Source organism: Coregonus clupeaformis, chromosome 2 (genome assembly GCF_020615455.1).
Source record: "Coregonus clupeaformis isolate EN_2021a chromosome 2, ASM2061545v1, whole genome shotgun sequence".
NCBI lineage: Eukaryota > Metazoa > Chordata > Actinopteri > Salmoniformes > Salmonidae > Coregonus > Coregonus clupeaformis.
Genome location: NC_059193.1, coordinates 31,415,946 through 31,429,584, shown reverse-complemented (window position 1 = coordinate 31,429,584; position 13,639 = coordinate 31,415,946). Strand labels below are relative to the sequence as shown.

Below are 13,639 nucleotides of genomic sequence, written 5' to 3'. Positions count from 1 at the left end.
TGTGTGTGTGTGTGTGGGTGGGGGGGGTGCAGTGTGTGTGCATGCAGGTGGCACAGGCACACGGTTGGGCATATTATTTGGCACTTTAGGCCTAATACAACATAACTGTGATATATACAGCCTAACAGTTACTAATTGGTAAATAGTAACCCTGCTTTTTGTTCATGATTATGTAATCCCAATTATATGTACTCTGTTACCACCCCTGGTGTGTGTGCGTGTGTTTGTTGGTGTGTGTCCGTGCACAGGCTGCACCTTACTAAGTGTAAACTCCCAGTTTTGCATAAAACATCAATATATGTTAACAATATGACCACCTTACTTTAAACTAATGGTTTAATATGCTGTATTTTCTTTGTTTCTACAGACTAATTAGCATATGAACTATCTAATTTGCATACAGTAGTATATTTTTTTAAATTCTAATTTCATAGAGCATGAAGATTTGTTAATAATATGACCACACTACTTTAAATTATTGATCTTAAATTACTGTAATTGTGCATGCTACCTTGCATATTAAGTGCCTCATTTGCACAATATATCATTTTCATTCCATAAATACAATTATAATTGAATTATCTCTGTGTTCTACATCAACCCTGAGAATTCCATAACAATATGACTACCCTGTCTTGAGATATATTTAGTTGGACAAAAAGTGTTGAATTTAAGAATCCAGACAGTTGATTTGGTGCCTTATGGACTAGGGATTAACATTGACCTGTCCGCAACCTTTTTGACCTTTTCTCAGCAATGGTCCTATCCTCATGAAATAAAGTGTTCGGTGATCCTGATAAGTTTGTCTATTACATGGAATACAAAGTATAACACCAAAACCATCGTTTCATTTTGTCCCCTAACAATAGGGAATCCCTTTTGGATGATAGCTTTCTAATTGATAAATTGCCTTGATGCATTGCCACAAATTAGACACAGTTTAGTACACAAAAGCTCAGTAAATATAATAATCAGTTAAATGCACAGAGGATAACTGTAAGTCGCTCTGGATAAGAGCGTCTGCTAAATGACTAAAATGTAAATGTAAATGAAACAAACCCTTTCCTCTTACCGGATTTCTCCCCCTCTTACTCTGCACTACATGCAGTAAATCCACCCATGGGGCATGATTTTATGACTAGGACCACCCACCCCCCAAGGCCAGGGTTATTGTCAAGGTTACCACTGGAACTTGCATGTGCAGTTTGCACGCAAGCAAGGGGTTGGGGACATGGAGGGCTGACACACACACACAGGCCTTCGTGCCTTTTGACAGAGAAAAGCAACAGAGTGCGGCAGAGGAGATTGTAGCACCTAAAAACAGCACTTCCTGTCTCAGTCTTTCACATCAACTTTGACTAGGGAGGGAAAGAACTGAGACCATAGGCAAAACTTGGACGACCGACCAACTCCACCACAAAATGACACCTAGAGCCCAAAACACACCATAATTCAGACTCTACCCTTCTTCCAAGTCAAGACTGTAGGATCTACAACTCATGGGACATCAATATTCACAGTCAAACTTGCTCAAAGCAATACATTGAAAGCCAAAGCCCAAAGACTATGTGAGGTGCTCTGATAAAAACTACTAAGTGTGAATTTTAGCATGCTCACTAAAGGAATTCAATGAGGTGTGGACTGACATGAGAATGATACTACCCAGACATTACACAAACACGCACAAACATTTTGAAAACAGTTCCCCTCCCCTTGTCTGGTTCTCTGTGCCCTGATGTGGGCAGGCTGTGGGTTAGGGGCAGGGCTTGGCAGGGGCATGCTGGTTGTCCAACTGCTGCCAACTAGATCCTTGCCAGCGTTGTCAGTAAATAATGCCACTTATGCCAGTATGTGTGGCAAGCCAAAAAACAGACGGACCAACTGCTGTATGATACCAACACCTGACCATCCTGACACCTAGCTTGGTGTGTGACGTGTTTGTGTGTGTGTGTGTGTGTGTGTGAGTGAATGACAAACAATTATAGGCAGCTATGAAGGTCATGCAAAGTTGTTAATTTAATTTACAGATCATACAATTCTAGGTCTAAATAAAGCCATAACACACAAAACGAACCTTCATGTGACTGACCAAACAGTCACCCATATTCCCTAGACTGTGTATAGAGAAAACAGTGGGAACACAAAAGCCTACTTCACCTGTCTTTGTTCTCTCTATCTAAACATGCAACACAAAATGATGTTCTACCACTTTTTGTAAAGTCCTGTGTTTGTTCTCTTTGGAGGCCAGGGACAGGTTTCCCAATAGCGATGGAACTTAGGTTTACGTGTGTTTTAACGATGCATCTTTCCTACAACGGCCGAAAATGTAACATGTGTTTCCCAAAACACCACGCAGAGAAAACAGACTAAGTGCGTCGTTGGAGCATGTGTCGATACTGAAAGAAAGGCATCGCTGCTCTCAGATCAGCTTTCTCAATTCACATCTTACCTTAACATTAAAATTATTTCACAATACTGACGATGGATCAGCTCCTAGAACGATATTACCACCTACGGATGCAAATATTGAGGTGGCTTATTCTAATGCTTACCCAATAAAAATGTACTAAATCACTGATTTTGTACATCATTGCGCACGTTAGGCTGCACATCATGAAATACACTTAGTGTAAAAAACATTAGGAACAGCTGCTCTTTCCATGACATAGATTGACCAGGTGAAAGCTATTATTCCTTATTGATGTCACCTGTTAAATCCACTTCGATCAGTGTAGATGAAGGGGAGGAGACTGGTTAAAGAAGGATTTTTAAGCCTTGAGACAATTGAGACATGGATTGTGTAGGTGTGCCATTCAGAGGGCGAATAAGAAAGACAAAGGATTTAAGTGCCTTTGAACGGGGTATGGTGGTAGGTGCCAGGCGCACCGGTTTGTGTCAAGAACTGCAACGCTGCTGTGTTTTTCACGCTCAACAGTTTCCCGTGTGTATCAAGAATGGTCCACCTCCCTTTTCATTCAGTTTCTCCCTTTTTCTCCAAAGGACTTGGACTCTGTGTGGGACCTCTAAAGGCAGTGGGGGACTATAAGTGTCTCCTGAGATCTGCCCTTATGCATCCCACTGGAACGGGGGCGAGAAAGAGGAGAGGAGGAGAGAGAATGAAGGGTCATTCCAGATTTCCATCGCTCTCGGAATCACCCCTCCTCGTCTGTGTGTGCACTTAAGAGTGGACAAAGGCAAGTGTACACTTGATAGCGGTATGGATAATGCCACAGTGCACACATTATACATGTACTACAGCTTGGAAAATGACACCAACCTTGATAAGACCAGTCTCTGTTTCCTAAAACATTGACTTTGGAGACCAAATTAGATTAGGCTAAACAAAACCACAGCAAAAGCTCAATCAAAAGCGAAACAGAGCATGGGACTGCAAGGATGTCTACCAGGCAGCAAACAATTGTTGTGTGTGTGTGTGTGCTACTTGAGGACATGACCGGGCATGTGAGCCTGAGCCCCGGTAGTCTTCGAGTTTGTGTGTGTGAGCTGGACATGAGTCACCAAGAAATTACTGTATGAGCTGTCTGCCCTCTGTGTGTGTGTGTGTGTGTGCGTGCATGTGTGTGGCCTGGAGTGGTTTGAGTGAGCGAGAAAGTGTGTATCTTAAGTATATTGTGTGTGTGTGTGTGTGTGTGTGTGTGTGTGTGTGTGTGTGGTGGCCCAGCAGTGACAAACCAACTTTCACATCTCCCAAGAGTTATCGTGCTCCAGGGAATTCCGTGAGCCAAGTCGCATCAGACAGAAAGCCACTGAGGAACTAAACAAGGAATTGGTGTTTGAAAAAGAAAAGAAAACAAAAGATTCTCCAGAATTGTCTGGGAAAAGATGTCTGTTCATAAGATCTACCTAACTAGTTTTATAAAGAGAGAAGCCCTTGTCTTCATCTTGAGTCATTCGACCACTTTCCCATTACCTAATTTGTTGACTCACGCTCTCCTGTGAGATCGATCTACCAATTGATTCATGCATTTGTTTATCAATAATAATTTCTTATTCAATCCCTTCATTCCTGGGGAACATTGACCTATCGGACACTGTTGATATTAAATTGGCATCTGCCGAGTGGCAAGGTTTAGTGCAGTGTTATTCAGCCAGCTCACATAGATTGAAACAGCCCTCAGCCCCCATTGGAATAAATGTATCAAACAAGCTTCTGTAATCACGTTTAGCTGTTTGCTTGACTGAATTAATTTGCCCGAGTGCTGGCTCAGAGGGGCACGTCAAGTAATACTGACACACACACACACACACACACACACACACACAGCAGAGCAATCTCTCCCCGTTTCGCTCCCGAGTTAATTGCCATCAGTCTGGGAGTCAATATCAGACACACACACTCCAGTCAACCGCACATGACAGTAGAGGATGCAAAAGCCAGAAACAAAGCCTTCAACAGAAAACCGTGGTAATGATGATGATGATGATGATGATGACGCTGAGGAGAGAAAGAGGATGATGTCTTGGCAGAAAAGGGGGGGTTACAGAGGGGAGTCGCAGTTACTCATCAATTAAGTCAGAATAGGAGGTATGTTATCAGTCTTAATAAGCTACAGTGCACACACCCCTTCCCCACTCCTTGAATTCCCTGGTAATCATAAAGTTGTTGGGGAATATATGTCATTATTGTGATATGATGCAGTGAATTTGATGGAGTTGATTGATTTCAGAATACAGCTTTCTTCACATTAGTCTATGCTTTACTCTATGTGCCTAATGTATCCTCTCTGTAGCACAACCTAAACATAGCCATCAGGAAAGTGTAAAGACCCCAGGATAAATTGTCTAATTGTTATATTTGGACTGCTATTATTATATACTTTTTTAGGGGGTGGATGAGCTTCAACATTGCAAATAGATACACACATATATACAGTGGGGAGAACAAGTATTTGATACACTGCCGATTTTGCAGGTTTTCCTACTTACAAAGCATGTAGAGGTCTGTAATTTTTATCATAGGTACACTTCAACTGTGAGAGACGGAATCTAAAACAAAAATCCAGAAAATCACATTGTATGATTTTAAAGTAATTAATTTGCATTTTATTGCATGACATAAGTATTTGATCATCTACCAACCAGTAATAATTCCAGCTCTCACAGACCTGTTAGTTTTTCTTGAAGAAGCCCTCCTGTTCTCCACTCATTACCTGTATTAACTGCACCTGTTTGAACTCGTTACCTGTATAAAAGACACCTGTCCACACACTCAATCAAACAGACTCCAACCTCTCCACAATGGCCAAGACCAGAGAGCTGTGTAAGGACATCAGGGATAAAAGTGTAGACCTGCACAAGGCTGGGATGGGCTACAGGACAATAGGCAAGCAGCTTGGTGTGAAGGCAACAACTGTTGGCACAATTATTAGAAAATTGAAGAAGTTCAAGATGACGGTCAATCACCCTCGGTCTGGGGCTCCATGCAAGATCTCACCTCGTGGGGCATCAATGATCATGAGGAAGGTGAGGGATCAGCCCAGAACTACACGGCAGGACCTGGTCAATGACCTGAAGAGAGCTGGGACCACAGTCTCAAAGAAAACCATTAGTAACAAACTATGCCGTCATGGATTAAAATCCTGCAGCGCACGCAAGGTCCCCCTGCTCAAGCCAGCGCATGTCCCGTCTGAAGTTTGCCAATGACCATCTGGATGATCCAGAGGAGGAATGGGAGAAGGTCATGTTGTCTGATGAGACAAAAATAGAGCTTTTTGGTCTAAACTCCACTCGCCGTGTTTGGAGGAAGAAGGATGAGTACAACCCCAAGAACACCATCCCAACTGTGAAGCATGGAGTTGGAAACATCATTCTTTGGGGATGATTCCAGGTGACTACCTCATGAAGTTGGTTGAGAGAATGCAAAGAGTGTGCAAAGCTGTCATCAAGGCAAAGGGTGGCTACTTTGAAGAATCTCAAATATAAAATATTTTGATTTGTTTAACACTTTTTGGGTTACTACATGATTCCATATGTGTTATTTCATAGTTTTGATGTCTTCACTATTATTCTGCAATGTAGAAAATAGTAACAATAAAGAAAAACCCTTGAATGAGTAGGTGTGTCCAAACTTTTGACTGGTACTGTATTTATAAAATAAATATGGGGGATTGGAAATTTGAGTCTACATATAGATTTTAAAACATATATATTTTCCTCTATTCTTTTCCCCTAACCCTACCACCCCTCCCCTAAATGGAGTAAACTAATGGACAACAACACTTAGGCTTCTACTTCCAACTTATACATAACAGTGCGTTTGGAAAGTATTCAGACACCTTCCCTTTTTCCACATTTTGTTACGTTACAGCCTTATTCTAAAATGGATTAAATAAATAGATGTCCTCAATCTACACACAATACCCCATAATGACAAAGTGAAAACAGTTCAAATTTTAGCACATTTATTAGAAATAAAAAAACAGATACCTTATTTACATAATTATTCAGTGCCTTTGCTATGAGCCTTAAATTGAGCTCAGGTGCATCCTGTTTCCATTGATCATCCTTGAGATGTTTTTAAAACTTGGAGTCCACCTGAGCTAAATTCAAAAAGACACACACTTGTTTATATAAGGTCCCACAGTTGACAGTGCATGTCAGATCAAAAACCAAGCCATGAGGTCGAAGAAATTGTCTGTAGAGCTCTGAGACAGGATTGGGTCGAGGCACAGATCTGGGGAAGGGTACCAAAACATTTCTGCAGCATTCAAGGTCCCCAAGAACACAGTGGCCTCCATCATTCTTAAATGGAAGAAGTTTGGAACCACCAAGACTCTTCCTAGAGCTGGCCGCCTGGCCAAACTGAGCAATCGGGGGAGAAGGGCCTTGGTCAGGGAGGTGACCAACAACCCGATGGTCACTCTGACAGAGCTCCAGAGTTCCTCTGTGGAGATGGGAGAACCTTCCAGAAGGACAACCATCTCTGCAGCAGTCCACCATCAGGCCTTTATGGTAAAGTGGCCAGAGGGAAGCCACTCCTCAGTAAAAGGCACATGACAGCCCACATGGAGTTTGCCAAAAGGCACCTAAAGGACTCTCAGACCATGATGAACAAGATTCTCTGGTCTGATGAAACCAAGATTGAACTCGTTGGTCTGAATGCCAAGCGTCATGTCTGGAGGAAACCTGGTACCATCCCTACGGTGAAGCATGGTGGTGGCAGTATCATGCTGTGGGGAGGTTTTTCAACAGCAGGGACTGGGAGACTAGTCAGGTTCGAGGAAAAGATGAATGGAGAAAAGTACAGAGAGTTCCTTGATGAAAACCTGCTCCAGAGTGCTCAGGACCTCAGACTGGGGTGAAGGTTCACATTCCAACAGGACAACGACCCTAAGCACACAGCCAAGACAACGCAGGAGTGGCTTTGGGACAAGTCTCTGAATGTCCTTGAGTGGCCCAACCAGAGCCCGGACTTGAACCCGATCAAACATCTCTGGAGAGACGTGAAAATAGCTGTGCAGCGAAAGGTGCTTCAATAAAGTACTGAGTAAAGGGTCTGAATACTTATGTAAATGTGATATGTACGTTTTTTATTTGTAATACATTTTGCAATGGGGTATTGTGTGTTGATTGATGAGGGGGGGAAAAAACAATTTTATCAATTTTAGATTAAGGCTGTAACGTAACAAAATGTGGACAAAGTGAAGGGGTCTGAATACTTTCCAAATGCATTGTAACTCACCACACCTTTCCAATCACAAAAACACACACCCCATCTTCCATCACAACCACACTCCCCCCACATATACACCCACACATACCCACATACTGTGACTTCTATGTCTTCTGTTTGCTGTGTGTTTATCTACCATGTTGACTCCTACCTAATTTCGGACTTTTGAGTACTTGTGTTCCAGTACCTTATATTATTTCAATAATTGTCCTTCTACTACTGTCTTTTATCTATTTATGAATACTATAAATAGAGAGTCGAATACTAATTATTTTTACAACATTCCCTATTTTGAATGGTATAGTGTATTTGTAGTAGTATTTGATTGTTTTCCTATTTCTATTATAATCCCTACCATGGATAGTATTGGGTGTTCCATTATTCGACTCCTCTATGGGAACTTTGCATTATTTAGAATAGCCATGGAGTAGTCTTGGAACAGTCAATGTACAGTTTATCGACTATGAGAGCTACACGTTTCCCTTTTAATCTATTCACTTTGAAGAGTGGGTACAGAACTTTGCACCGTTCTGCAATTTCCTTCGGGAACTGATAATTAATGCCTATTTTCATGCCAACGAGTCTTGCCCAGGCTTTAAAAAATTCTTTATCCTTAAAGAATGCAAAATTTGGCACTCGTATCGCTGTCCTCTCTGTCCGAAACGAAACGTGTTGGAGTTCGATCGACAGTATCACCTGGGATCTGTAGTGCTTTAACCAGGAAATCTTTTCTTGCATAGATCTAGTCTGTATTTCAAGTAAGGCTTCTCTCAGAAACATGTTTTCTTTTTTAAGTTCTTTAATGTCCGTTTCAATAGTATTGACTGTACCTTTTAGCTTGTTTGTTTCTTTCTCCATTGTCGCGGCTTTTTCGTCACTCATCTCGAGGCCTTGAACTCCTCTATATCTTTACTGACTAGTTCAAGTATGCCAAATTTATCATTTATCGACTTTAGCAAGTCGATTTCTACACTTACCGTTCCAGGTGGTGAAAAGCATAAATCATCTGTGTCAGTCGAGGAGTCTCGTTTTCTTTTGGGAATTGGTTCTCCATGCTTACTCTCCAACATGTTTTGGTGTTGACTGTGTTGGTTGTTTAATTTCTCTAGCCTTAAAATGTGTTTTGTTATCCAGATTGAATGTTATTGCCCACAAGTATATGAGTATGTGAAGTGAAGTGCTAATATTTAGTCAGATTTACAGATACAGTGGGGGAAAAAAGTATTTAGTCAGCCACAAATTGTGCAAGTTCCCCCTACTTAAAAAGATGAGAGAGGCCTGTAATTTTCATCATAGGTACACGTCAACTATGACAGACAAAATGAGAAAAACAAATCCAGAAAATCACATTGTAGGATTTTTTATGAATTTATTTGCAAATTATGGTGGAAAATAAGTATTTGGTCAACAACAAAAGTTTCTCAATACTTTGTTATATACCCTTTGTTGGCAATGACACAGGTCAAACGTTTTCTGTATGTCTTCACACACTGTTGCTGGTATTTTGGCCCATTCCTCCATGCAGATCTCCTCTAGAGCAGTGATGTTTTGGGGCTGTTGCTGGGCAACACGGACTTTCAACTCCCTCCAAAGATTTTCTATGGGGTTGAGATCTGGAGACTGGCTAGGCCACTCCAGGACCTTGAAATGCTTCTTACGAAGCCACTCCTTCGTTGCCCGGGCGGTGTGTTTGGGATCATTGTCATGCTGAAAGACCCAGCCACGTTTCATCTTCAATGCCCTTGCTGATGGAAGGAGGTTTTCACTCAAAATCTCACGATACATGGCCCCATTCATTCTTTCCTTTACACGGATCAGTCGTCCTGGTCCCTTTGCAGAAAAACAGCCCCAAAGCATGATGTTTCCACTCCCATGCTTCACAGTAGGTATGGTGTTCTTTGGATGCAACTCAGCATTCTTTGTCCTCCAAACACGACGAGTTGAGTTTTTACCAAAAAGTTCTATTTTGGTTTCATCTGACCATATGACATTCTCCCAATCCTCTTCTGGATCATCCAAATGCATTCTAGCAAACTTCAGACGGGCATGGACATGTACTGGCTTAAGCAGGGGGACACATCTGGCACTGCAGGATTTGAGTCCCTGGCGGCGTAGTGTGTTACTGATGGTAGGCTTTGTTACTTTGGTCCCAGCTCTCTGCAGGTCATTCACTAGGTCCCCCCGTGTGGTTCTGGGATTTTTGCTCACCGTTCTTGTGATCATTTTGACCCCACGGGGTGAGATCTTGCGTGGAGCCCCAGATCGAGGGAGATTATCAGTGGTCTTGTATGTCTTCCATTTCCTAATAATTGCTCCCACAGTTGATTTCTTAAAACCAAGCTGCATACCTATTGCAGATTCAGTCTTCCCAGCCTGGTGCAGGTCTACAATTTTGTTTCTGGTGTCCTTTGACAGCTCTTTGGTCTTGGCCATAGTGGAGTTTGGAGTGTGACTGTTTGAGGTTGTGGACATGTGTCTATTATACTAATAACAAGTTCAAACAGGTGCCATTAATACAGGTAACGAGTGGAGGACAGAGGAGCCTCTTAAAGAAGAAGTTACAGGTCTGTGAGAGCCAGAAATCTTGCTTGTTTGTAGGTGACCAAATACTTATTTTCCACCATAATTTGCAAATAAATTCATAAAAAATCCTACAATGTGATTTTCTGGATTTTTTTTCTCAATTTGTCTGTCATAGTTGACGTGTACCTATGATGAAAATTACAGGCCTCTCTCATCTTTTTAAGTGGGAGAACTTGCACAATTGGTGGCTGACTAAATAATTTCTTCCCCACTGTACAATATGTTTGGTTATGGAAAATATATTTAAAAGAGGTTTAGATGGTACAATGATTCTCTACACAATGACTGCTTGTTTTGTGACATAAACTGAAATTAGGCGAACCAGGAGATGGCGGAGCGATTTCTGCATAGTGCATCTTTAATCTTCATGTGCAGGGTCCTAACAGAATGAACAAATGACGACGCATCCAAAGCTCAGGGGCACACTGCACAAACCCAACACAGTGAAGGTGCACTTCCATTGTGGTGCTAATTGTTTGTACAGTGGCTTGCGAAAGTATTCACCCCCCTTGGCATTTTTCCTATTTTGTTGCCTTACAACCTGAAATTCAAATGGATTTTTGGGGGGTTTGTATCATTTGATTTACACAACATGCCTACCACTTTGAAACAAACAAGAAATAAGACAAAAAAACAGAAAACTTCAGCATGCATAACTATTCATCCCCCCAAAGTCAATACTTTGTAGAACCACATTTTGTAGCAATTACAGCTTAAAGTCTCTTGGGGTATGTCTCTATAAGCTTGGCACATCTAGCCACTGGGATTTTTGCCCATTCTTCAAGGCAAAACTGCTCCAGCTCCTTCAAGTTGGATGGGTTCCGCTGGTGTACAGCAATCTTTAAGTCATACAACAGATTCTCAATTGGATTGAGGTCTGGGCTTTGACTAGGCCATTCCAAGACATTTAAATGTTTCCCCTTAAACCACTTGAGTGTTGCTTTAGCAGTATGCTTAGGGTCATTGTCCTGCTGGAAGGTGAACCTCCGTCCCAGTCTCAAATCTCTGGAAGACTGAAACAGGTTTCCCTCAAGAATTTCCCTGTAATTCTTACCAGTTTCCCAGTCCCTGCCGATTAAAAACATCCCCACAGCATGATGCTGCCACCACCATGCTTCACTCTTTGGTATCTTTGTTGCCTCTCTGATTAATACCCTCCTTGCCTGGTCCGTGAGTTTTGGTGGGCGGCCCTCTCTTGGCAGGTTTGTTATGGTGCCATATTCTTTAAATTTTTTAATAATGGATTTAATGGTGCTCCGTGGGATGTTCAAAGTTTCTGATATTTATTTATAATCCAACCCTGATCTGTACTTCTCCACAACTTTGTCCCTGACCTAATTGGAGAGCTCCTTGGTCTTCATGGTGCCGCTTGCTTGGTGGTGCCCCTTGCTTAGTGGTGTTGCAGACTCTGGGGCCTTTCAGAACAGGTGTATATATACTGAGATCATGTGACACTTAGATTGCACACAGGGGGACTTTATTTACTAATTATGTGACTTCTGAAGGTAATTGGTTAAACCAGATATTATTTAGGGGTTTCATAGCAAAGGGGGTGAATACACATGCACGCACCACTTTTCCATTATTTATTTTTTATAATTTTTTTCAACAAGTAATTTTTTTCATTTCACTTCACCAATTTGGACTATTTTGTGTATGTCCATTACATGAAATCCAAATAAAAATCAATTTAAATTACAGGTTGTAATGCAACAAAATAGGAAATACGCCAAGGGGGATGAATACTTTTGCAAGGCACTGTATTGGCTCCTGAGAATAATGGTCTGCAGCTTTTCAAGGGGTCGATACCATCTGTGTGAAACCAACTAGAAATAGGCATGAGTCATGACCCTATCAAGTTTCTATCAAATGTCCAGGGAATTTGGCAGCTGCTCATAATAGGGAAAAACGGCTGAATTTCAGATCTACCATAGTAATCGATTGGGAATGTTTCCTCGTGACATTTTTGTAAGATTTGTTTAATCATTAATCATGACATCATGCATTGGAGTTCCCAACAACATTGTGAGAGGCAGTGGCTTTCAAGTTCCTCTTTACATGTATAGAGACTTAATCAAGTGACTTCTGTGCAGAATTGGGTGACTAATTACCACTATAGAGGAATATATCAATAGTTCTGATTTTGTTTGTGATATCCTCTGAGTGTTTATGCAACACTTGGCATGGACCAAAGGGGAGTGCAATGCTTCCAACACTATTGGGGCTCGATGAAAGACCTGTGTGTGAACTGTCAATACATACTGTATACCAGACAGCACTTTGAGGGACTCTGGCTGCGTTTACACAGGCAGCCCAATTCTGATCTTTTGCCCAATTATTGGCAAAAGATACGATCGGTCAAAATACCAATTAGTGGCAAATGATCAGAATTGGGCTGATAGCCTGTATAAACAGTAGCCTATCAGCCTAGGAACAGGCAAGTCTGCTTGCCCAACAACTTCAAAACACACAAAACAAAGCTCCATAAATGTTTAAACCAAGTGGAAAAGATCCATCCATTGCCTACATACAAAATGCACTGGCACCTGAAGCTTGAGGTTACATTTTTGCAAGTTCCTCACAAACATTGTATCAGAATTCACTATCTACAGCTACTTTGTTTCAATATTGCTGCCTGAGATGCGCACTTTGAGCAATCATCTGATTCATAATGTCAACACTATGTCCATACAATGGAAAGGATATCACAATTACTCTGCCCGCGCAGGCTGAGGAATATAAAAACGCATGTCTTGGGGGCCTTTAAAATGATGTATTTATCAACATAATCTGTTCAATGTAGGCAAAGGTTGCAAGGAAAACGCATGACAAAGGTAGAGGGGTCTGACACTGGTGCCACCCGGTGAAAACGTTAGACTATTCCTCATGGTCGATGGATAACAGGAAATTGAAATATCATACACCAACACCAGCTGTTTATTTCCAAACACAGTTACACGATATCAGACCGATATTGTGTAGTTCGTCTCCAATAGCAGACGAAATCTATCAAATCGCCTAAACACGCCCCCGCCTCGTGGTGTGATATAGCGGCTACTTTACCTTTGGAATTGCTGAATGCAGTGTACCAGGAGAGCGAAATGAGTCCGCATAGACCGAACAATACGACCGTTAGGAAGGTGCCATTTCGGAGCCTCATCTCCGGATCCCCGGGCTCATGTCCGAACCGGGAGTGCGGGGTATCTGGGCTCTCTCAGCTCGTTTGCGGAACTTCCAGTAGAGAAATGCCTCTTCACTCCTGGCAGTCAGAGCCGAGGCTGGGTTTGTTATTGCGCGGCGATCTGCTCTCGGGTTGACTACTCATTTGCACAAGCAGGGAGGGGTTGCCAGAAAAGTGTGTGT

At 41.9% G+C, this 13,639-nt stretch overlaps 1 protein-coding gene across 2 annotated transcripts in view; it reads right to left on the bottom strand.

Annotated features, from left to right (window-relative positions):
- mgat4b (alpha-1,3-mannosyl-glycoprotein 4-beta-N-acetylglucosaminyltransferase B) overlaps positions 1–13,639 on the bottom strand; it is a 230,308-nt gene extending 216,669 nt beyond the window's left edge. For both annotated transcript variants that reach the window (XM_041840998.2, XM_041841007.2), the window contains exon 1: positions 13,340–13,639. In XM_041840998.2, coding sequence (XP_041696932.1) covers positions 13,340–13,436 — 97 coding nt within the window. In that variant the 5' untranslated portion in view covers positions 13,437–13,639. The remainder of the gene's footprint in view (positions 1–13,339) is intronic.